This window comes from Amblyomma americanum, chromosome 9 (genome assembly GCF_052857255.1).
Source record: "Amblyomma americanum isolate KBUSLIRL-KWMA chromosome 9, ASM5285725v1, whole genome shotgun sequence".
NCBI classification, from domain to species: domain Eukaryota; kingdom Metazoa; phylum Arthropoda; class Arachnida; order Ixodida; family Ixodidae; genus Amblyomma; species Amblyomma americanum.
This window is the reverse complement of record NC_135505.1, coordinates 79,753,599-79,777,776: the sequence shown is the minus strand read 5'-3', so window position 1 is coordinate 79,777,776 and position 24,178 is coordinate 79,753,599. Positions and strand designations below refer to the sequence as shown.

Sequence of the window (24,178 nt, the reverse complement as noted above, 5' to 3'; positions counted from 1 at the left end):
ACCCATGGAACCAAGGTCCAAAAACGGAAACTGAACTGCACATGGAAAGAGAGAAGCACAGCGCGTCGTCGTGGGGCGTGTGTAGCAAGGAAGTTTGGAGCGGGGGGTCTACTGCGATTTGCCACATCGAATCGGAGCAGAAGCGCTATACAGCGTTACAAATCGACATGCTCAACGCGAAGTGGCCAGTGGGCTTCAATTGAAATTCGTTATATCCCGTTGCAGCAGGATTTTACTTCATAAAAACAAAATATCAGGAACATGGGCTTTCACGGGAGCTCCCGATGGGATTTTGTTTTCCTTCGTTATATCCATTACTTCGTTACAAACCGTTTCGTTCTAGCGAGGTTCGACTGTGTATGTAAGTTTGTAACCAATGTGTCGAATGAACGTCATCAGTGGAGATCCGTGCATTAATTTAAAACTGCTTTCAAAATGCCGGTAGAGAAAAACGGCGTCTTAAGAAAGATAGAAACTTATATTAAACCATGATGCTTTACACATTATGGGAGAAAGATAAGGAGATACTAATTACGTACCCCAAATATTCAATGAATTCGGCGAAGAGTTTTGCAATTTCAAAACTAAACGTAAAATAAATAAAGCAGTAATAAAATGGTGCTCACCCTTGCAGATAAATCACTGATGGCCTCTTGAATGCTGTATTCTACTTTCGCTATTTTTGCTTCAGATTTTAGAGTTGTTTAGATATGGCTCAATTCAAGCTGTTGTGATGTCATCTGTGCATTTTTGTTTTAATTTTTCCGAGTTGTATTCCTATTTTCTCAATATGTATACATAAATTTTGCATAATACGCATGTTCTAGTGCACCTAATGTCATTGTTTTGTGTATAATTTTTTTACACATTCGTTGATTCAGCATACTGGATGAACAACCAACAAGCACGCTGTGCTTAAGTTTGACAGGAAAAGCTGATGTACGAAACAAATATGAATAAATTTTGATTTGATTGGATTAAAAAGCGAAGTAACGCCTAAACTGTCCGCAGATACTTCCAAGCCTCGGCCCGCCGAAGTGTTCAGCATTACATCGTCTAGCAACAAGCCAAAGGAAAACTATGACGCTAAATGTCACGACGCGATGGAGGGCTTTGGATTAACTTCGAATACAGAGTTCGTACATCGAAATCTCAGAACACAAGGATTTTCGAGCTTTTGTCTCCAAACAGGTGCGGCAGGGAACGAACGCTCGACCTGGCACTCAGCAAGAGGCCCAACGCCGCAAATAGTATCACTGCGGTTAGAACTACCTGAGGAATTTCGAATCGCCACCCGCGCCAAGTATCGCCGAAACGACAAAGATTGTTTCAAGTTCAAATTCATGACTTCATCAAAAGAGCATTCAACCGCCAATTCGACCCACTGCGCCCCGTTTTGGGCCTTGCCAGCTTCCAATTCAACCCATCAAGTGCAAGACGCAGTCGCAAATGCGCACGAATGACGATTTCAGGTCAGAACAATTTGCTGACAGCTAGTTCTGCCGACAGCCACAGTTCTGCCGACAGCGACAGCTCTGCTTACCTCGACAGTCCTTCTAACCTCGACAGTTCTTTTGACGTGAACGGTTCTTTTGACCTGAACGGTTCTTTTAACCTCAACCGTTCGGGTGATCGCGATAGTTGTGATGAACAGGGCTTTTGACATCAACAGGGCTCCGAACTTTACAGGGCTCCGAACGTTACAGGGCTCCGAAATTTGCAGGGCTCCGAACACGACTGAGCATCTGAACTCGACAGGGCTCTGAACTTTACAGGCCTCTGAACTCGACAGAGCATCCGACCTCGACAGGGCTCCCGAGCTCAACAATGTTCTTTCCCGAATTCAACAATGCTTCCTAACTCAGCAATGCACCGGACTTCGAGAGCTCTGAATCGTTAGTCTCAATTGTATTAAATTTCAAGGGTTAATTAGGACAAAGCGGAAACAGAGGAATTACGTGTTTCCGGTCCAGTTGGAAAATTACTCATCCGTCATAATCCCCTCCGCCATCTTCGCCGCTGCCGGCGTCTTCGTTATCGTCATTATGCACAACGACGAAATCAATCATTATAACGAATCATCATCATCATCATCTGGGACATTTCGTCAGGTCATTGGTACCTTTAGTCCCAGCCTCCACTCGCTATGAAGAGGAAATAAAGTTAATTCATTCATTCATTCATAACGCCGCCACTGGGAAATCTAGTGAACGAGACGAATCACTCTGCAGCGGATAGATCACGTGGGGGCAGTCGGAGCGCAAGTGCTCCGTTACGATTACCACGACAGCCACACCGTCCATCCAGGTCCTATCGGTGTAAATGTTCTCGGCAATTTTTTTTTCTTTTCTCAAATAAATGGCGCTGCTATGCCAAGTTCCAAGGCAGCACTTGAGACAACGCCGGACGCCAGCTGGAGGCCTCTACAGTTCGCAGCGCACGCTGCACCGGCGAAGACAAGCGCTGGAGGGAGTGCTCATTATACAACACCGGAAGTGCAGGGAAGACGAGAAGGGGGGGGGGGGGGGTAGACAGGAAGCCAGCAGCGCACCGGCCACGCACCGGCGCCGCTAAGCGGGCGGGTAGGCAGCGGGCGAGAGCAAGTGGTGCTTTGCGCGCTCGAACGGGCACGCCAAGGCGTTAACGCTGTAACAAAGCAGAGAAAGCCAGAAGGAGACACGGTGGGCCCGGTTTATACTCCCGAGTTAAGAGTCACTTTTGAAGAGGGTTCTCATCCGCATTTGATACACACACAGACACTGTCAATCTGACACCTCTGCTGGGTGCACTGAAGCTGAAGCAAGTGTTTATAATCGCCGGAAGAGTGCCTGTCGGGATGATTTGACTGGAACGATTTCAGCAGTCAGGGAATCGAAATGCATGAGGAAACGACCTTGTCCCGAGCTCCACCAGTTGAAAGTTCGGAACAAACCACCAGGTGCTCGGGTTCTTCAACGTGCAATCATATAGCACTGCCCACGGCCTACTTCGCGTTTCGTGCCCGTCGAAATGCAACCGCTACGCACGGGAGTCGACCCCGCGACTTCGTGCCACACCAGCTGAACGCCATGGCCACTAAGCCACCATATGGCAGCATTGTATGAAAATATTTGACGTTTTAGTGCCTCTTCTTTCCGTTGGATTCGAAGTCATGACGGAAACGTCGCAAAGTTACGTACAGATAAGTAAAGGAATAAACAAGAGAATAATTAAATACGGAACATTCGGCGTGAACGCTGTTATACACGCTATACCCGCCACGTTTCCGAACCGATGGGCGACGAACAAATGCGCGTTTTTTCTATTCATTTTATTGACGCCCGCTCCCGTGTGCACTACGGAAGACACTCTCTGCGCTCATTGCGTCATTGCGTCCGTGACGTCAGGCGCAACCCATATGTGCGAAAGTGAGAGGCCACCGAGTGCAACCTGTCATGGCACTACGACAGTCGGGTACAACTCAAGACCGAAGCCACAGATGCCCCAGAAAGGAGGTCCATCCAGCAAATGATGTGAACCGATTTTCACGATGCCGCGGTTAATCCGATGAAGCCGTGGCTAATGCCCTTTCATTTGCTACCTCCTGCGATAAAACGCCAGAAGGTCCAACCATGAAATCACAAGAACTGGCCTACGCTATTGGCTGGAAGGCGGGCTTCTATTCAACGGAACATGCCACTTTGTCCTTGAGTTGTATCTGATATGCTCTCTAACAGGGAGGAGTAAAAATAGAGTAAGCTATCGCACGCCCTTTTATCAGAAGGTAGTGTGCTAGTATAGAGGACGGCTCGCTCCCTTTTACTCCCATATAGGCGTATTCGTGTACAGAGTGGGGCCACGATAGCAGAAGCGACCAGCCGCGAAGTGCTATAGCTCAAGCACGCCGCTTCTGCATGACGTGATTCAAATGATAAATCAAGGGTCTCTCATATCTGCTGCCAAGCTTTTTTTATAAATATATAAAAATGTAGTGCGTTTTGTTTGTCCTCACTTCCTGCTCACTTTATTCTTTGCCATGTTAAACGAAGATGTAAAACGATATATGCTTGTACCACTGCCACCGTGGCTACACATTAAAGGCAGAACACAGCAGCAATACACTCTTAAGGTAAGCGCTAACGGCACGTTTTTGGCTTCTTAAGTCCGTTTTACGAGCGCTGCACTTTTATAGAGATGATTTTGGAGGTTTCCCTGACGGCCTATCTCTATATAAACCAACGATGAAGTTGACCCGAAACTCATCGTTTCGGGTCACATGAAGCACTCACGAACAAACACGCTCACACAGGAGATATCGAAAGACATTCGCGAAGCACGGCTTTCGGGGAAACAGCAGAAATGCCTCCATCCAGCGCAAAGCAACATCGGAACTCCCCCAGGTACAAGAGACAATTGTTTCGCTGAGTAAAATTAGTTTTTCTTTAGTTTTTTTTTTTGGGGGGGGGGGGGGGGGGGGGGCTTTATCCAGCTCTGTTGACACTCGTCCGGCAGCAAGAGACGCGTTTATTGCAGACAAAATTCTACTTGAAATCATTTTTTTCCTAACATACGGTTCGGATTTATGAAGTTGTTAATGGCGTCTCCAGACTTATGGACTGCGTGAGAGCTCACAGGAAGTGGACGGCGATGTGGTTCCAGGCTCGACGGTTCACATTGAAAAATACTAATAATAACTGAATTCGATCGAACTTTTTCAGCCCTTTCCCAGCGTATGAAAGCATCGTTTTCAGTGGTAGCGTCCTTCTCATTAAAAGGAGATAATGAATCTATAAAGCCAAACTTCAGTTAGAGGTTCCAGTGACTCTAACGTCAGTTTTGTCTGGGCGGGCCACTTTAACACTTTTTAGGACAGCCGGACTCATGGCGTCCCACTTGGTACAAGTGCCTGCAAATGAACAGCGGTGCATCTACTTACCATAATTTTCCGCGCTGAATATTAGCCAACAGTCAAAGAAACCATTCATTGTATTTTTCCCTTTCGTCGTTAGTGGGCCCCTTGGTGCTCTGTGTGTTTATACAAGCGCGGGTGTACTGTTAGAGGCAAGCCGTATTGACTGCAATAAAAGTGAAAAAATATTATTCAGCTTTCGAGCTTTTTCTTCATTGAGCCAACTGCCTCGTAATGCTTATTGAAGCAATTTTCAGTTCTATTAAACGTTTTCTTATCCGTCCTTAAAACTGAGGAGCGGATAAGTACAACATTTCACGTATTTGTACAAAGTGACCGGTACATAAGTGCACGCCGCATGTCCACAAACCCAGTAGTCGAAACGACTTCAAAGTGGCGCCATTTAATTTCCAGAGTCACTCTGAGCGCGCAACTTTACTATAAGCATGGATGTGAAACACACATACTACTTCCGCCTTATGAAATGGTTAAGGGTAGAGTAAAAATAATAATTGGTTTTTGGTGGAAAGGAAATGGCGCAGTATCTGTCTCATATATCGTTGGACACCTGAACCGCGCCGTAAGGAAAGGGATAAAGGAGGGAGTGAACGAAGAAAGGAAGAGGGAGGTGCCGTAGTGGAGGGCTCCGGAATAATTTCGACCACCTGGGGATCGTTAACGTGCACTGATATCGCACAGCACACGGGCGCCTTAGCGTTTTTCCTCCATAAAAACGCAGCCGCCGCAGTCGGGTTCGAACCCGGAAACTCCGGATCAGTAGCCGAGCGCCCTAACCACTGAGCCACCGCGGCGGGTAAGGGTAGAGTCACTGCACAATTCTAACGCCGCCTTGACTAGCCTAGCGACATAACTGCTAGACATCGCCGTAATTACTTAAACCACAACCGCCTGAACCGTACCTCCTTGACTGACAGACATATACACATATATAAATGGAACGGAAGCACGGCGTTGCACTTGGCATAACAGAGCGGGGTGGGTCGAGGCTCCGGCCTGCCAAGGCGAGGCGGCGAAGATAAAAAGGGGCAGTCCTTGCCCTTCTCGCGAGGAAGACGACCGCGACGGATCAACCTCCGCCGTTTCCCTCGGGGGACGTGGATTAGCCTAAACTCGATTAAGAGGGACGGGCGCCACAGCGGGGGAAGGGGGACCTCGACCTCTTCCCCGTCCGCGCCAGATGAGGACGGACGGCCGGAAAGGCCAGCCGTACTAGCGCGATGTGCGTTAATTTACTCAGGCTCGAAGGGAGCAATTGGAGTGCCACTGATTAGCTACGATTGGCTCAGTGACGAGGCGCAACACCCTCTAAATACTTTCTTCAGGCCTCTCCAGGCCCTCCTTTCCACACGCGCTACGTCACGCCAAGTGTCCGGTCAGGCTGCTCACCAAGCGCGGCTCCGCTCCGCTCGGTTGTCTCCCTCGATGTGCTCGCGCTTGCCCGGGCAAGCACAGACACGAACGCAGTCTTGCAGTGAGCGTCTAGCTGCTGCTTGAGTCTTTCAGCCTGGCGTTGGGTGCATTTCCGTTCGCTCCTCGCACGGCTGTGTCTGTTTCGTGTGGCCGTTTCTTGTGTGGCGTGCGTACCTGTGCTAGCGCACGAATGGGAAACTGATTGCCTGCCGTGTAGCGAGTGCAACTTCGTGAAACATGGGCCGGTGCTGTGTTCCCGGGTGCCGCGGGAACTACCAGAATGGTCCCAAAGTACGTGTTTATTGCTTCCCAAGAGACGAAGTACGAAGAAAAGCCTGGTTGCGAGCCATTCCACGGAAGGATTTCACACCTACAGAGCATTCGAGGGTAAGACTCTGAAATATTGCTTAATAGGCGCTGGTAATTATCTTAGTTGTGAGCTGTCGCTCCCGGAAAGGCATGCTGTCTTTGTAGGCAATGATATCACTTCTTACACTTATGTATGAATTGTCCAGGAAGCATTTAGTTCTGTGGATGTGCATAAGGCTTGTGTAAAAGCTGTGTAAATATGTAAAAGCTGTTCACTATTCAGACTCTTTTTACTTAGTGTTTTAGGCAATGGAGAGTCATGGCGAATGGCCTTGCTTCATTTTCTCGTGCAGGTGTGTGAACTGCACTTCCACGCAGGCGACTTCATTACGACGTTGTCACACCAAGATGAACTGACAGGGAAAATAATAGAGGTGAAGCGTGACAGGCTACAGTTGAAGATTGATGCTGCGCCTTCTGTTTTTCCAAACTGCCCAAAATACTTGTCCTCAACGCCTGGACGGAGTGAATCGCCAGAGACGAAAAAAGCAAGAAGGGAAAACGCTGCTTTGCAGGAGGCTATGAGGAAGTCACTTCAGTCTAATGAGCTTGAACAGAAAAGAAACAAAGTTTCATCTTACGAGGAGTTCAAATCTAAGTTGCCTGGAATCTGCAACACGAAATTCTGGACCGTTTCTGTCGATGAGCAGTGCGTTAGGTTCCTTCTCATCGAGAATGATCCTTCACCTAATGTGAAATGCGCCTTGGTAGTTCTCCCTGATCTGTCACTTTCTGTTTTCTTGAATGGAGTGAAGCTTCTGTCGCTTCCTTCAGGCAGGATTCTGCCAGCTCAAGTATGCGACACCTCCAGCCTGTCCTTGCTGCTAGAAGAACTCGAGATAGGCTTGCATAATATACCTGAGGTGACGAAAGAGTCGAAACATACTAAAGTATTGCAGTTTGTCGGTTCACTGCTTGCAGACCTCATTGAGGACAGTGATACGACGAAAGAACAGTCTTCTTTGCTGAAATTTCTGGTTGAGCAGATAGAGCTTCTCCTCGCGAAACAGCATGTGTATAGCGCAGAGCTGCTGGTATTCGCCAGTATTTTGAATTCAATTTCTCCTCACGCATATCACTTCACAAGAGCTGCATCAAGAATCATTCTGCCCCATCCTTCCACACTGCGCCGTGTTTGCTCAAATTACAAAGCTGACCCTCTTGTGGAGCAAAATCAACCGCACTGTCTCTCCTACATCCGAGAACGAGTCAAATCAATGAAAGACCACGAGAAGACAGTGACCCTGATGATCGATGAGATCCACATAAAACCATACTTCGACTACAAAGGGGGCACAATAGTAGGATCGTCGGTTCATTCAACGGAACCAGCAACAACAGCCCATGTGTTCATGGTACAATCACTCCTTTCTGCAAACAAGGACGTCATTCACATATTACCTGTGAGCAAACTGAGCGCAGAAATTTTGCACGAGCATGCTAAGAACATAATCATTAATGTTGAGAAAATGGGGCTCAAAATTATCGCTGTGATAACGGACAACAATGCTCTGAACCGCAAGATGATGTCGTTATTTGCTACAAGTCCTCAGGTGAGCATTGTCTATCCCCATCCAGCCGATAACGCTCGCCCTCTTTTCTACGTGGTCGATCCTGTGCATCTCTTGAAGTGCATTAGGAACAATTGGATTAACCAGAAAAACCCTGGAACATGCCTCTATTTCCCTGAAATGGACTTGAGTGGAGCAATGCCCGAAGGGCCTCCTCGTATGAAAGCTGCTTCTTTCGCAGCTGTGCGGCAGCTTTATTCTTCAGAGAAGACGTCGCTTGTGAAGGCTGCTTACAGACTGAACGCAAAAGCCGTGAATCCAACCTCAATGGAGCGGCAAAATGTAAAGCTCGCTCTCGACGTCATTAATCAGTTTGTTTCAAATGCCCTCAGGACACATGGTTCCGCGTTCAAGATTCCTCAAGCTGAGTCGACTGCTCTTTTCATTGACGTTATCCTCACATGGTGGCAAATAGTCAATGTTAAGACCCCTTGCAAAGGCCAGAGGCTAAGGGACAGCATGCAAGACCCTGTAAGGTCTGTTGATGACACACAGTTAGCTTTCCTGAGCGGCGTTGTGGACTGGTTGGACGCTTGGGCAAGAATAAACATCACCAGTGGCTCGCTGACGAAAGAGACTCACAGTGCTTTGCGACTGACATGCTATTCTCTGGTAGAACTCTCGCGCTACTGCTTAGAAGAACTTCACTTCAAGTACGTACTGCTGGGCAAATTTCAGACGGATGCGCTAGAAGACCGGTTCGGCCGTTACCGCCAGCTGGCAGGATCACAGTACCACATTTGCGTGCGTCAGCTCTACGAATGTGAGAAGAAGCTTCGTCTTCAAAAACTTTTGACATTTCCACGCGAGGAAACAGAGTTTGAAGACGTAAGTGAGGATCTTGTCCCATGCAACTTTTCTGTGGCTGTCAGCGACGACGATATTACACACGCCCACTCTGATATGGATGCTATTGTCTACATTGCAGGATACGCTGCTCATGCTGCTTTAAAGAAGCTTTCATGTTCTGCTTGCTTCAGCACATTGGTGATTGAAAATCGAGAGATCGAAGCGGAAAATACTGCCATGATAGCTAACCTGTCGAGAGGAGGGCTGAAGTTTCCCCAGCCATGCACAGTTCACATGGTACTGATGACTAAACTAGTTGCAGAGAAGTTGTCTTTTGGAGCAACCGCGGAAGATTTTCTCTCCTGTAGAAATCAACGTGGTGTCGTGATTTCACAGACGATTTCCCTCCTGGACGAACACGACATTGAGACATGTGAAAATGGCCACACTGCACAAACTCTCCTGCGCTTGGTAGTACGCGTTGCAACCAACGTTGTTCTAAACAACTTTTGCAAACTAAGAAATGATGCCATACAAGACAATGCGCAGCAGAAGGCCGCAGCCCGGAAAGCAGCAACGCTTAAGAAGAAGTAAGTTTTATTCCCAAGCAATAAAAATGCTTTGCGCACACTTCATTGCTGGTGTCTCGTCGTTTTTTATTGTAAGGGTCAGATTAGCTGTACAAATACTCAACAGCGCAACATTATTGTGAGTGTCATTATTGCTGTGTGTGAAAGCTTTAAGCAAAACACAATACAGAATAAAACTAACACAATGCGCAGTAGACGGTGTTTTTTTTTTCAATGTTCACGAACTTCTACTTTAACAACTAGATATACGCATGTGCGGTCTGTGCGGATGGATTTTACCGCACGGCAGACATCATGTACGTGATAGAACCTAATAATTAGATGATTAATTGAAATTAACTAATCAATTTTTTATTATAATGACCAATAATGCGAAATTGGCGGCCGTATGCTAAATTGTTTATTATAAAAAACTGTATTAGCAGCTCGAACTTTCTTGACAATAAGGTGTTCTGCAATAAAAAAAATATATAAAGCAGATAAAATGATAGCCTAAGGCGCGCACAAACTAGCGAATTTCTTTTCTGCAGCAACGACAAAAATGAAAATGAAGGAATCACTTATAAGGCAGCTACGTACGGCAGTACCCGAATAGTGCAGACGGGCGCGGCGCGCTGAAATCGCGGAGCGCGGGGCCTGCACGGTCCCTTGGCGTGACGTCACGCGGCCGGTGGAGAGGCCTTAGCATTGAGAGGGTGTTGCGAGGCGACGCCTGAGAATACGAAAGGAAAGGGCGGGGGGGGGGGGGGGGGGGGGGCGAGACAGAGGAAGACTGACGCGGCGGCTAACTGCGGGAGCAAGGTCCTCCGCCCCGCTCATCTCAATGCAAAAAACGTCAAGCGCGACGCGCCGCAAGACGCCGCATAATGCCCTCAAGGGCGAGCTACCACTGAAGGCTTCCCAGGCCAATTTCACTGCGCACGCACGTGATATGCGCATATAACCGGACTGTCTTCCGCCCACGCTGTAGAAAAGCGAAAGAAAAGTGGGTGACACAAGCGAAGAAGAAGGCAGCATATAACTTCCATATCCTGGCAGAGTGCTTTCGGGCGCAGCACAGTATGGGCCTAGCTCGGAAATAGTGCGGTTAGGTGCCGATTTGCGATGCGGTGAAATGGATGGCCTCAATCACGGCCTGTTTAGCGAATGCTCAGATTCAAAACCTGTTTTCTTTCTTGGAACAGTATTTACTGTAATGGAACATACTGGTTTCAAAGCTGATAAGCCGGGCTACTTAGTTATGTAAATATTTGCTTATGGAAACAGTAGAAAAATAAACACGTTACTTTCTGCCACATGACGGGTATTTCGTCCACTAGTCCGTCTGGTTTGCGTCACACACAGCGGGTTTTTTTTTTTTTTTCAAGGATAACTAGCTGCCGCGGTGGCTGAGTGGTTACGGCGCTCGGCTGCTGGCCCGAAAGACGAGGGTTGGATCCCGGCCGCGGCAGTCGAATTTCGATGGAGGCGAAATTCTAGAGGCCCGTGTACTGAGCGTGTCAGTGCACGTTAAATAACCCGAGGTGGTCGACATTTCCGGAGTCCTTCACTACGGCGTCCTTCAGAGCCTGAGTCGCTTTGGGACGTTAAACCCCCATAAACCAAACCAAACCAATCAAGGATAACTGAAAAGAACTTCATTAAATGCTCATGCTCAGCGAAAATACCATGCATGTTCATGTTTGTTCGGCATAAAAAACGCGTTTGTTGCTGGAAAAACTGGATTTAAAATTTTCCTCGCCACCAGATTAAAAGAAAAAAAAAACGGAAAAACCTCTGTGATCACTGTTTAAAGTGAATGGTCGCGCAGCCTATAGTCTCGCAATTATACGTTTACACACATCCCCTCTGTTGTTTTTTTTCGAATACCATTAAAATTTCGAGCTTCCTTCCTGGCGTCCCCGACGCTTCGCCTTTAAAATGGTTTTGTGCCGGTGCTGATTATTGTGAATTATTTTTGCCCCCACCGGCCATATTTTTCATGCAACGCTAAGGTATAACAGTAAATGAAGAAGTCAAACGCTCACCAACGTCAATGAGGGCGGCACAGGAGCTGTCCATTTGCAACGAAAAGCTTCGGAGAGCCGCCAGGTTGTTGCTAGGCGCTGCGCAAGTGCTTCACCTTTATGCGCCATTTTTCATAAAACCAGCTTCGTCCTTGTATGGAGTGGTTCAATGGGGCTAGTCGAAATAAAGGACGCTCTGGAGAACCACGCTCTCAGGCAAATTACTTCCGTGCTCTCGTCCATACAACCCTCTAATCATGTCCTTGTATTGTTATTTAAAACTTCTTGAAACCGTTTAGTTTAATTCCAAGCACTTCAGCGCTACACCTTTAGACGCTCCTCGAACACTGGCAACGCCACGCGCCACACCATCACTCTGCGTGCCCAAAAATAGAAACGCCTCCCCGGAGGGAGCGAACCTAAACTCGGTAAGTACGACTAACGGCGGCCAGCAGTCGAGGTGGGGTCAATCGACTCGGAGCACTCCATTGCAATACGCACACCACGAACGCACACACCTCTGTCGAACGCCTCGCCGTCCGCGTCGTTCCCACAGCCCTGCAAACGAGAAATGCGCGTACCGTGACACGTGAAGATCCTCTCAGTGAGCGTCTTACCAAAACCCTGAACTAACGGTGGGGCTGGTTCTACACACGCCGGGATCGCTGACGAAAGAGAGGTCCAACATATTCATCAGGACGTGTCAGGTGGTGAAAACGATACTCAGCGTGGACATCCTCTCCATTCATGAGGCTGCTTGCTATCTTGACCACGAAATATGTGTGGCCGTCGCATGGGTACGTCGATTAAGGAGCGTCTTAATTGGGCGCAATGGGACAGAATGTGTCTTACGTGGTTTTGAGTCTCTATGCGATGACCACCCGTCATCGAAGCAGCGATGAAGTGTGCTTTTGAGTAGTGAGCTTTCTTCCCGTCCTTCCGTGCTGCTTCGTGCCGTGGGTGTTCGCAAACCGTGTACAAATAACAGGTAAACAAAATGCTCCTTGCAGTGACGCATCTTCGTTGTATTGTAACGAAGCGTACGTCGGGACGGAACGGTGGCTCCGCCGCCTCCAAGAAGTCGACCAGCAGATGTCGATGGGTAGCATGAATTAACTTGATTTATTTAAAATGGGTCCAAAGCATCCTTTAAACTGAATAAACTAATAACACAAGATTTAAGAGTAAATATTAAAGCAATCAGTCATACCAAGGGGCACCAATCATCTTCCGAGCAGAGGTCCCGAGCAGCAGGACCACAGCCGTTCCTCTCCCTTCTTCGCGCCAAAACCGCCTCTTAAATACGTTTGCCCAGGATTCTGGGACACATTTAGTAGCCAATCGGAATTGCTGTTGACGGAGCCAATGAGAAGGATTTCTTTAAAATGGAAGCAGCCAATAGCACGCCGGTGACCACGAGGTTGTTTACGCACCACGTAAATTCCACGAAGACGCGCGCATTTCCGCTTGGCACACAGATACAAACACGCAAAACGACATGCGAAACACAGGGACCGCTAACATCCCAGTCGGTGCACCACGCGACCCGCCGTCCGCGCCCTCAGTCCTAGCGGCTTGTCTCCGGCGCATCTGGTCGGCCGGGCAATGTGCTGCCCGAAGCAATCACTCCGCGCGACTTTCCTGGAAACCACGGGGGGTCCGCGCGCCCGCTCTGGTGGCTCGGACGCGGCCTTGGAAGAACTTGTCCCCCTGCAGCCAGCTAACTGTGCGTCTCGCAGTTTACTGCGTTTTACTTTCACTAAACATTCGTACAAGGCCAGGGAGGGGGCCGCACAACGCCTGCTTACAAAGAGCCACGGCTCAAATGTCGGGGTGTGAGTCCCTCTAATGGCTCCCTGCTCCGCAGCGAACAAAAAGGCAGCAACAGCCGCACCGCGGGGAGAAGAACACATTCAGCTTGTTCGAAAAACTGGCGCGCACGAAACCTGCGAAGCTCGCTACGCGACAGTATGCTGGTTAATTTCACTACTTCAGAAAAAAAGAAACATTATGGCTGCTGTCGAGAAAACATCGGTGACCGGTATCCCGAAATAATAGTGGATTGCGCGCCTCCCACCCCAACTCTTCGCCCATAAGAAGAAAAAAAAAAGGAACACTCTCGGAGCTTTCCGCAGTCAAAACAGAGCCGGACACAACAGCCTGCCCTATCCTTCTGCACGTTCAAAGAATAGCAGCAGGGCCTCCTCCGATTAACAACTGGACGCCCCACTCAAGTTGTAGTCAACACAGTGCTGTCCCCGTTTTAATTCCTCCCGCATGAACTAATCACGCACACAACCTGGACACATTTCTTATTGTGTAAATAGTTTGTACATATCACTTCTCCCCCTATCCTCTCTTCCTGTCCCCTCACCTCTTTCATTTTATTTCTCCATTCTGCCTGCTATCCTTTATTTCCGCTGCCACAGCTCAGGTGCTTCAATGTCGATGGCAGATGCCGGGGCTAGCAAAAATCTTTTCCTTCCTTTTTGCTATTATTTTAATAAAAACCACTACCACCACCACCTCCTCCGATGCCCACACGGCGCAGACAAGAGCATAAAAAACAAACATCTACGCATCCATAAACTAAAAGATTTCTTTCGTTTCACCCGTCACGGACGAATAATAAATAAGGACGATGACGTGCTGGTTGTTCTCTTACCACGGCAACGATGGCGCCCTGCTTGTTAGGCGCCAACGAGTTGGCGCCAAAGAACGGAGGGTGTGGAGTACTCAAAGACGTTCTCGCGTCGCAACGGCGCGCCATTTGTCTGCTACAGTCTCACTGTCGTGTAGGCCGGGCTACCGGAACTGCCCAAGAGACGGTAAGGACTCACTCACAAACCCATTACGATGGGCGCGACGCTTGAACAGCGTACCCGTCCCCTCATGACCGCAGCAATGGTTTAGTGGTTTGAGCATCCGCCTCGCATGCGGGAGGTGCGGGATATGATCCCCAGTGCCACCGGGTACCCATCGGTGATACAATGGGTACAAGGTGTCTCCTGCTCTGATGCTAGGTTTATTCAGGGTGAAATGCTTGCGAAATGGGTCGTTGACCCCGCCTTGAGTAGAAGAAACAACCTTGTGCCATGGCGCTCTTTGGCCACAGATGCCCTTGCGACATAAAAATCACCACCACGATGGGCGTGAGGCTTAAACAGCGTACCCGGCCACTCATTTGACAGGCGACAGGGCAATGTTATAAACTTATAGCTTGCACTTCGCGCCAAAAAATCGCGACGCTAAGCTAAGCTGAAGCGTGCAGCCCACAAACCTTAAGACACACAAACTATGACTCCAGGCTGTGGGAACAAAAGCAATTAAGCCGCAGTTGATGACGATTAATTATTTTTTTTATTTTGAAGTGCTGCATATTGTCATAAAGCACCATATTTTTATGTGACCAATGGTCTGCATAGGTCAATAAATTTATTAGATGTAAGTGAAACTGCGAAGTGAAACCGTGAATGAGAGAAGGTATAAAATTATGGTTACAACAAAGGACCATGATTTATGTAGCGAAAATGGAGGTGATGAAGTAAACGTCGAAAGAGGTTGTATGGCTCCGTTTTGAGAGTACAAGGGCGGCTGAAACGCGCTGCAAATACAACAAAGGTTACAGACGTGATTGATGACTACGCGTTCAGTCCAAGTGGCCTCATCAAGGGATTACTGCTCGCGAAAGGATCGCGAGGCCCTGAACTTACGTCGGCCTGTTGTTGAGCCGCCGCAGTTATTGCGCGCACTAACCGGAGTGCGCTATTGAGCACACCGAAGGCGCCACAATACGCGGAGCACTCCACATCCCCAGTGATGAACGGTTCGAGGACGAAGCGGGCACGCGGAATCTCCCTCTATCATCCCGGCGCATCTCTCACACAGAGAGTGCCCGCAGAGAAAAGCGCCAACATCCTCTCCCTCGCCTTCGAAGCTCTACGCGCGTAAGCACCACACGTGGCGAGCACACGGCGGTGGCCGGGGGAACCCCAGTTCGTGTCAAGGACCCCTCGGCGCTGCGCCAACACGGCGGGCGCGATCTCAAGATGGGCCCCGTTTCCAGAGCCCCGCGTTCGTTCCCCGAGTTGAGGCTCGCGAGCCAGCGTTTGAGCGAGCCGGGAGTTTTGAGGAGGAGTTGATGGGCTCGCCCGTCAAAACAAACGCTGCCAATTGTTGTGCCGTCGGACCAGGCGAACAGCTGGGAACAAACGCCGCGTCTAACGCCCTAAGCCATCGAAGAACAAAACAAAAATGCCCGGATGGGTGCGCTGGCTGGATGTGTGCTGTGTAGGTGCTCAGTCGATCGAACGCATAAATGCAGACGGCCCGTTTCAATTCTGGTTGCGTTGAAATTCAGTTTTCTCGACAACTCTGCGTCCCACAAAACTTTTCGCAACGGATGTACTAATCAGGTTTTTGCCTTCACACGCCTGACTAATCAAGTGCGCAACCTGTACACATTTCTTATTGCGCAAATAGTTTCTGTATATTACCTCTTCGCCTATCCTCTCTTCCGGTCCCCTCACGTCTTTCATTACATCGCTCCATTCTGCCTGCTATCCTTTATTTCCGCTGCCCCAGCTCAGGCGCTTGAGTATCGACGACAGATGCCGGGACTAGCAAAAATCTTATCCTTCCTTCTTATCATTATTTTACTGAACCCCTACTATTGCTTCACATGCCTCAGCTCGTCTCGTTAATGTCCTATGACTTTTTACACCTACGTACCCTTCGTCAAAGACGTGGCTATAATCAGTGTGTAACTGACGGCCGCATGCGGACACAACTAACGCCGTCGTCTTCACCACGAAGGCACCACAGTTCACCAAATTCCCACGGTGGCTACAGTCCGATAGAACTCAAGAACGAGGAGGCAGAGTACCCTCAACCAAAGGCGTCGACCGATTTTTATGACGTCGCAGTTAATCAGTGGTTAATGATCGCGCTAGCGTGACGGGATTGTGCAAGAATTAACCTAACGTGGCAGGAGATTAACGATTAATTAACCGCGACGTCATGAAAATCGGCCGACGCCATTGGCTAGAGGGCGTCCTTTAAGGGGCCTTTGCCGCTTCGTTCTTGAATGCCAGAGGCCAGTGGCTAATTCAGTGTGTCCCGCACTCTCGCAGCCTTATTCTTACGCGATGCACCGACACGCGTTGTTCTGCCGATAGCAGGACGAATAAATTGTGCATAGCCTTAACGCGAAGTTGACGCCACTGCTTTCTTTATAAATAAATTTCACGTAACTGTCGATGCACATTGCACAAATTTCGTACTATTACACAGCTAAGAAGGCTTCAATATGCGGCGACGAGTATTAGCATACCATTCAGAATACGAAGCCAGAAACACATCTCTCATGAACAGGCCGCTCCTAACATTTTACTAATTTCTATAGCAAGAACGGCAAGCGGCTTAACTTGAACTTAGAAAAAAAAGCGGGGTTTCTTGTTGGTAGCCTTTTCTACATTATTACCTTATTAGGATTGCAGCGCAGTGTAATCCCATATAGCTGGCTACAATGTATTCCCTACATTTATGCATACCTGCAGGTATAAGGTCGCAGTTAAAAGTTTAATAAATTTCGCGCGTTTATTGCCACGTTACACGTACAGTCTTTGTCAAAAGTTGAGAGCCCAGTGGGGTTCACAGCCCACTGGAAGGGGCCGGAACTGAAATCTTACCTTCAGGAAATTTGGAACGCTGGGGATGCATTACGAACCGTATGCATGGTGCGACTCCAAACGTTCGACAGAGGCTGTGCAAATGAGGGTATACAAATCGTGCACTGACCCTGGAGGAGCCGCTCTGGGGGCAGCAGTGCTCCGCCTTGGCTTGGATTAGCTTGGCTAGCCGGCAGACGATGACGCCGTTGTCCAGTTTGTCCAGGAAATTGTCTGCGGTTATGTCCTCGACGTCTGCGCGAAAGAGAAACGAAAGAGGGACACGATATTTCAGGCAGCGCTACTATTTGCACATATTCATGAGATTCAAAACAAAGTGACGATAGCAATTAAGGCAAAAGTCCATTCTGAGAAATCAGAGTATACGCTTTAAGTGTATATGGGCACCGAAGTGCCTTCAAATTTTGACGGCGTCCTGCGTGATAAAAACACGGCACGCGACCTCCAATCAAGGTCGACGTTTTACACAGCGACGTACATACCAAAAGTCAAGCATACAACCTTTTTTTCTTCCACTGTACTTTAATGCGCCGGGCTCCTCAGGACCAGGAACTCAAATATTTTGTTTTTCAAGTATCGTACGCCATATTTGATACTTATACTGTCCTCTGTTGTTACATAAGCCATTTGGAACTTGACAGCATAAAAAAATACTGACGGCTGCTCTCACACATTGTTTTGATAAAATGAAGCACCGAATGAGCCGTCGCACCTTGAAAACAAAGGTGAACAAAGAGTAAGTCACATTGGGCATTTTACAGCCACAAATACCTGAATAACTTCAGAACGGAACAATACAGCTGACTATTGCGTCTATATAACCTGAACTCGACTGTTGAAAGCCATATTAAGGAGATTGAAGAGAACCTCTTCATTGTGCAGTTGCAAGTCAACCATTTTTTTTTATTCTGACACTACATTTATGTTTTTTTACGTACCGCAGATTATTGTCTACGTTTTCAGGTGCTTGAACAACAAGGTGAAAATATGGAAAACAAAGGGTAAAATGATAACCATACTGTCATCTGAATGGTTTGCACTGAAGCAAGACCGACACCCGTGCGACGGGAAAAAAGAAAAAAAGCTCAAACAAGCCACCGCACAAACGGTTTTTAATGTATTAATGAATCCCAAGCATTGCACACCTCATTTTCATCCATTTTTGCCACTGCACACCAAAATTACCCTAAAGAACAATATGGAAGAGAGCTCGGCTGAATACCAGCAAAAATAACGAACGTTTTGAAAGGTGCAACACTGTGAATAGTCGTGAGAAATCTGAGAGGGAACAAAATCTGCCCCAAAAGAAACGCCAATTTTCTGATTACGTCTGAACTAAAATTAAGAATGACTACTTACTTCGAAAGAGCAGAAGTACTCAGAAAACCGAAAGAACTATGCTTGTCACATATAAAAACGGAGTTATCAAAAAGCGAATTTTCATACTTTCCCCCCAAAACCAATTATTATTATTATTACTTAGTTCCCTCTCATATTCCTCAACAATGTATTTATAGCCACGTGCATTTCTCCGTAGGCTGCACCCAGCGCTTCTTGTCTACATCTAATTTGTTTATACGCGCGTACAATAAGCTTTTCTTAAACAGTGTTTATATATTCGTAAAATTGCCTTTTATTAAGCAGTAAATGCATCCCGCAGCGAAGTATGACGTACTTTCTTTTTCAGACATGATCTTCAGAAACGCCGTCAAGAAACGTGGTATTACGAGACACAAGACTAAAGCGACACCATTGTTCTCACGTCAATCGGCGACGCACTTACGGAGGACATCGCGCAGCCACCTCGCGGCTCGTCGCTTGTCCGCTTCGAAGTGCTCCATGTCATCCTCGGCGTACGCCTCGTCCACCGTCAACCACCAACGCATGGCGACACGATTCGCTGCTCCCCCGCAGCGCCAACGCAAGTCGAGTCGACACGGTAACCACCAACACAGTTCAAGTCTACACGACAACCAACACAGGTCAAGTCGACGCGACGGCTAGCACAGGCCAAGTCGAAGCGAGAGTCAAGCGACGGTTGACAACTGACAGTTCAGACGCCTGGGCAAACGTTTATCGCCTTCGAGAAAAGTGAAGAAACGGCTTCGCTTTGAAACAGGTATACGCCACCGACACCGCAGGGGAGACTGCAAAGACACGGTTTTAAAGCCACCTCAATTACCGGCCGCGAAATAAACATCGAATCAACGCGGTTATATTCCTGTCCCAGCCGCGTGTACTCGACGCAGAACACAGTGCTCGCACCGTGTAAAAGCACAGTCAAATCAGTCAGCGCCCAATTAACCTCCCAGCTTTGCCCCTCATGGCAGGTACGCAGAAAAAAAACTTTAGTTTTTATGCTCGGATAAATAAAAAAGGAACTAGGCACTGATGAGCCTGCAAGTGAAATGCGTATAAAGAAGCTCCGCAGAAACTGACCGCAAAAAAAAAAACGCCCAACGAGAGTACGATCTACATGAAAAGAAAAAAAGATAGGTCAACATCATCAGCAGCAGCCTAACTACGCCCATTGCAGGTCAAAGCCACCACATACAGAATAGGACAGGTATCTCTATGAAAGTTAATGAATAATAGCAAGGTAACCGATACAAGGAAGTGTAATACGAAGATAATCCAACATACTCTAAAGAACGGAGGTAGCCTAAAAGCGGTGAAGAGGAAACTATGCATAGGGAAAAACCAGATGTATGCGTTAAAAGACAACGAGGGTAATGTCATTAGCAATATGAATACGATAGTTAAAGCAGCCGAAGAGTTCTACACAAATCCATACAGTAGCCAATGTAATCAGGACGTTAATGAGAGAGCCAATAGCGCACAGCAATGGGACATCCCGCCAGTAAAAAGAGGAAGTAAAGAAAGCCTTAGGATCTATTCAAAAGGGGGAAAGCAGCTGGTAAGGATCAGGTAACAGGATATCTATTGAATAATGGTTGTGCTAGAAAAACTAGCCACTCTGTATAAACAAAGCATTATGACCTCAAGTGTACCGGATGCTTCGAAGAACGCAAACGTTATCACGGCAAAGTCAGCATATAGGCATGATAGCTTTATTTCATATTTAATTGTTGCGCCCGCCTGTAAAAAAAGCCTTTCTTCTCCTCGTTTTCTATGACGTGTAAAGGTCTACAGAACCTGTATAGTTCAAAAATATGTAAGTCTGTGACAACTAGTTGTTATACTGATCCAGCGGGGAAAACTGAAAAAAAAAAAGGTTTTGTGGAAAGAACACGGCGCAGTAATTGTCGAAATTATTCCGGAGCCCTCCACTACGGCACCTCTTTCTTTTTTCACTCCCTCCTTTATCCCTTCCCTTACGGCCGCGCTTCAGGTGTCCGCCGACATACGAGACAGATAGTGCGCCATTTTCGTTCCCCAAATACCAATTATAATTATTAATATTAAGGAAGGGAGGTAGGTGGGAGTGAAAGAAAAGAGAGAAATAGGTGTCGTAGTGGAGGTCTCCGGAATAATTTCGACAGCCTGGGATCTTTAACGTGCACTGACACCGTACAGCACAGCACTCGGGCGCCATTGCGTTTCGCCTCCCTCGAAACACTGAAGGCGCCCGTGTGCTGTGCGATGTCAGTGCACGTGGACGGGCCAGCTTTTTGACTGCACAAGAACGGAGAATCTCTCGCAACAGCTGCGCAAGCCAGCATTTGTTTCCCATCTAATCACGCCGTCCGCATAAAAGAAAGGAAACTGTCACACCGCCTTCCTGTTATCGTTATTTACGTATGGGCAATTAACTCCTGCTGCCATTTAACAGCTTTGCGCGCCTTCCCAGACGAGTTGCTACTGGATGCCACCGCGAACATATTTATCACAACAGCCGGTCGTATTGAGACATCAACCGCAATTAAGGTCCGAGCGCCAAACAAGGAGACCCAACTGTGCTCGCTCTCAACGGGTCCCTTTGATAAACACGAAAGCGGCATGTGACACAGGGGCGGACTCCCCGACAGGGCGATCACGTGACGACGGCACATGTCCAGATCTGAGACATCCAGGCAGATCTCAAGATAAGTCGGTCGTGATTGATGGGCAGGCGCAAAGGATGAAAGGCGGGTCAACCAGTATCGCATTGCTGCCCTCAGATTCACCAGAATGCGGAAGGCCCTGCTGAACAGAGACCCTTCCAGATAACGGCCTCTCCGCGTTCTCGCATTACGAACTTACGGCGGACAGGCTAAAACAAATAGGGAGCAACTTAGAAAATAGATTGGCATGCGCTATCGCGAGTAAACAAAAGAAGTAACATGCATGCAGCTTTTCAACTACGCTAAGCTGAAACTAAGATGCATCTAAACTAAGCGTTCGCGAACTAAGGACTCGATTGTAATGTGTAGTGCAGTCATTGTCATCAACATCACCACTCCTCTTTACAGTGTACGATATATAGGTGGGGACACAACACGCGAAATGCGTTGGATGCCAGCGGCAAGACAAGGTACCACCCACACGCTTCAAAACCGGGCCTGAGGGAGCCTACGTGTGCCGCTTCCGGGCCAGTGATCGCAGCGCCTTCTACCGGACGAGTGGTAAAACCTAGCAGAAACAAAAACGTACACCAACTTTCTCGTTGCCATAGAAACAGGACTCTACTGCGCGGAACTCTTCATTGGCGTTTGGTCAGCGAGCCCCATCATCCAGCGCAACCACTCCATACACGTGCGGTAATCGTTTATTTTTTGAGCATGAGGACTAGACCGAGCTTCCGGTAACGTATGCAAGGAGCGGCAACAAACAAACCAGCAGACGGCCAAGTCATCAAATGAAAGAATGAGATAACACCTGGCAAGAGTTACTGCTTCGTCACCAAACGACCAGTTCTTACCCGTGCTAACAGGTTCAAATAACGCGCGGAAATGTGCCACTCATCGAAGGGTCACCTCAAGGCGCCTGGGGGAACTAGAAGACTATCTGCGAACAGCATAGGCCGCTGTGTCCCCACCTATACATTTTACATAGTGGCCATTTTACATAGTGGCCAATTTACACCCAGTGCAAGACACCAAGGCATCTCCCTGCAATTCCCTTACAAAAATTTCTTTAGTCCGTCTATAGACTTTCCATAGAGTTCTGTCTACAAAGCTTACAGATTTTCTATAGATAAACCTTAGAGTGAAGTCAATAGGCAATACAAATTCTACAGTCTATAGAAAATTTACAGATTTATGGCCATACACGTTTAGTATAAACTTTTGTCTATAGGAAGCCTATAGACTATTAATAGACAAAAATATCTATAGGAAGGCAATAGGGTCTATAAGAAGTCTACAGACTGTCTATAAACCATTTTTATACGGGTTAACTGTGTACTGTGTCAGCTGGGGCAATATTACTCCCGCAAACTTCCGTATGTCATCCACTCACCAGAATTCCTGACGCACGCGTTTTTTTTTTTTTTTTGCAATCCACACGGTTACCCTAAGGGAAAATCAGGTATACCACGAATGCGCGGTGTTCTACTCTACTATTCTAAATTGTACAGCATTCAAGTGCACCGATCTCTACTGTACTAAATTCTACTCCAACAGATTGAATAGAATGAGAGGCTGAAATGCTGTACGCACAACCTCCAGTTAGAGCGCTTCAAAGTTCTTCAACGCAGCCATGGCAGGTTCTTCCGAATCGCAGTGCGCCCAACCAGCCGCCTGGCCAGCCGGACTGTGCTTTCCTACTACGCATCCAAAAAAGATGCTCTTGACACACCCATCGGTTGTAAGGAAAGCTCTTGTACCCCCTTAAACACCCACCGCCTACAGCGATAGTCTGCTAGAACAAACGTCGCTTAACGCGTATTACCACTCGAAACAAAGCGAGCACTCATCTTGGCTACTTTCGTCAACGGCTGTCCCCAGTCTTACCGCATCGCGCACAGCACTGAGGGTTCTATTTTGGGAAAAAGCCCTCTCTAAGCATGAGCCAGGGACGGCAACCGTTATAGCGAAGGGGGGAAAAAAAAGAGAGGGTACAAGAAGGCCCTGGTTCACAGCTGTTCCCGCCTGTAACGATCCGAGATATCCCTCTTCTTCCGCGTGTCGTTTCGGCGTCGGCGGGAATCACCCAGAATGTCCCCGACTTTGCGCGGGGAGCCGAGAAGATGAACCGCTCTGAGCGATGCGCTTGGAAGCGCGGGACTCGACCGCGTTAGGCACTGGAAAGTCTCGAGAGGAGACCGCGTGGAGGACACGCTATATAGTAGTGATGGAGGAGAGCGCTGAGCGACCAGACTGTGACAGGAAACGCGCAGTCGGAGACACTGACAAATGCATGCGGCGACATCTGGCGACGAAAATATTGACTCGAAGGTTGGGATTAGGACACGCAAGCCGGGTTACATAAACTTTTCCTAGAACAGCGCCCGGCACGTCAGCTAAGCCCAATACATCTGGAGAAATGTGTTTAGCTTGCGCGACTGCCACAATACGTGCCGCAGATCTCGAGCGCCGAACATAAAAAAAAAACTAGCGTGAGTGTTTTGAACATGGTCGGTACGCTCCCTTGATTTTCTACGGCCGTCCAATTTTGCAGCGCCTAAGAAATCGCACCTCTGCAATCTCTACAGTTCCCTGGAAATCAATAGTAAAGATATCCCCACTGAGCCACCCGGCGTGCAGTACTGGCGGCCGATAGGTGGCTATAGTGTGTAATGTCTAGGAAAGCTGGTTTTGGGCAGCCGCAAAGCGACCGTACTGTGCGAGTCAGCGATTGGACAAAGCGCAGGCGTCATTATCGCTCTCCTGTGTGACCAGTGCAAAGAAAAATATGCCACAAATCAGTTGCGGAGACAAGTTGGGCCTAAGACAAAGATAAT

General features: G+C 48.0%; 1 protein-coding gene across 4 annotated transcripts in view; it reads right to left on the bottom strand.

Moving 5' to 3' along the window:
- LOC144105465 (growth arrest-specific protein 2-like) overlaps positions 1-24,178 on the bottom strand; it is a 237,009-nt gene that overhangs the window by 60,624 nt on the left and 152,207 nt on the right. For 3 of the 4 annotated variants that reach the window (XM_077638587.1, XM_077638588.1, XM_077638586.1), the window contains exons 2-3: positions 19,118-19,481; positions 17,444-17,568 (exon numbers count right to left, since the gene is read on the bottom strand). In XM_077638587.1, coding sequence (XP_077494713.1) covers positions 17,444-17,568; positions 19,118-19,220 — 228 coding nt within the window. In that variant the 5' untranslated portion in view covers positions 19,221-19,481. The remainder of the gene's footprint in view (positions 1-17,443; positions 17,569-19,117; positions 19,482-24,178) is intronic. The other variant, XM_077638585.1, reaches the window with a different exon arrangement.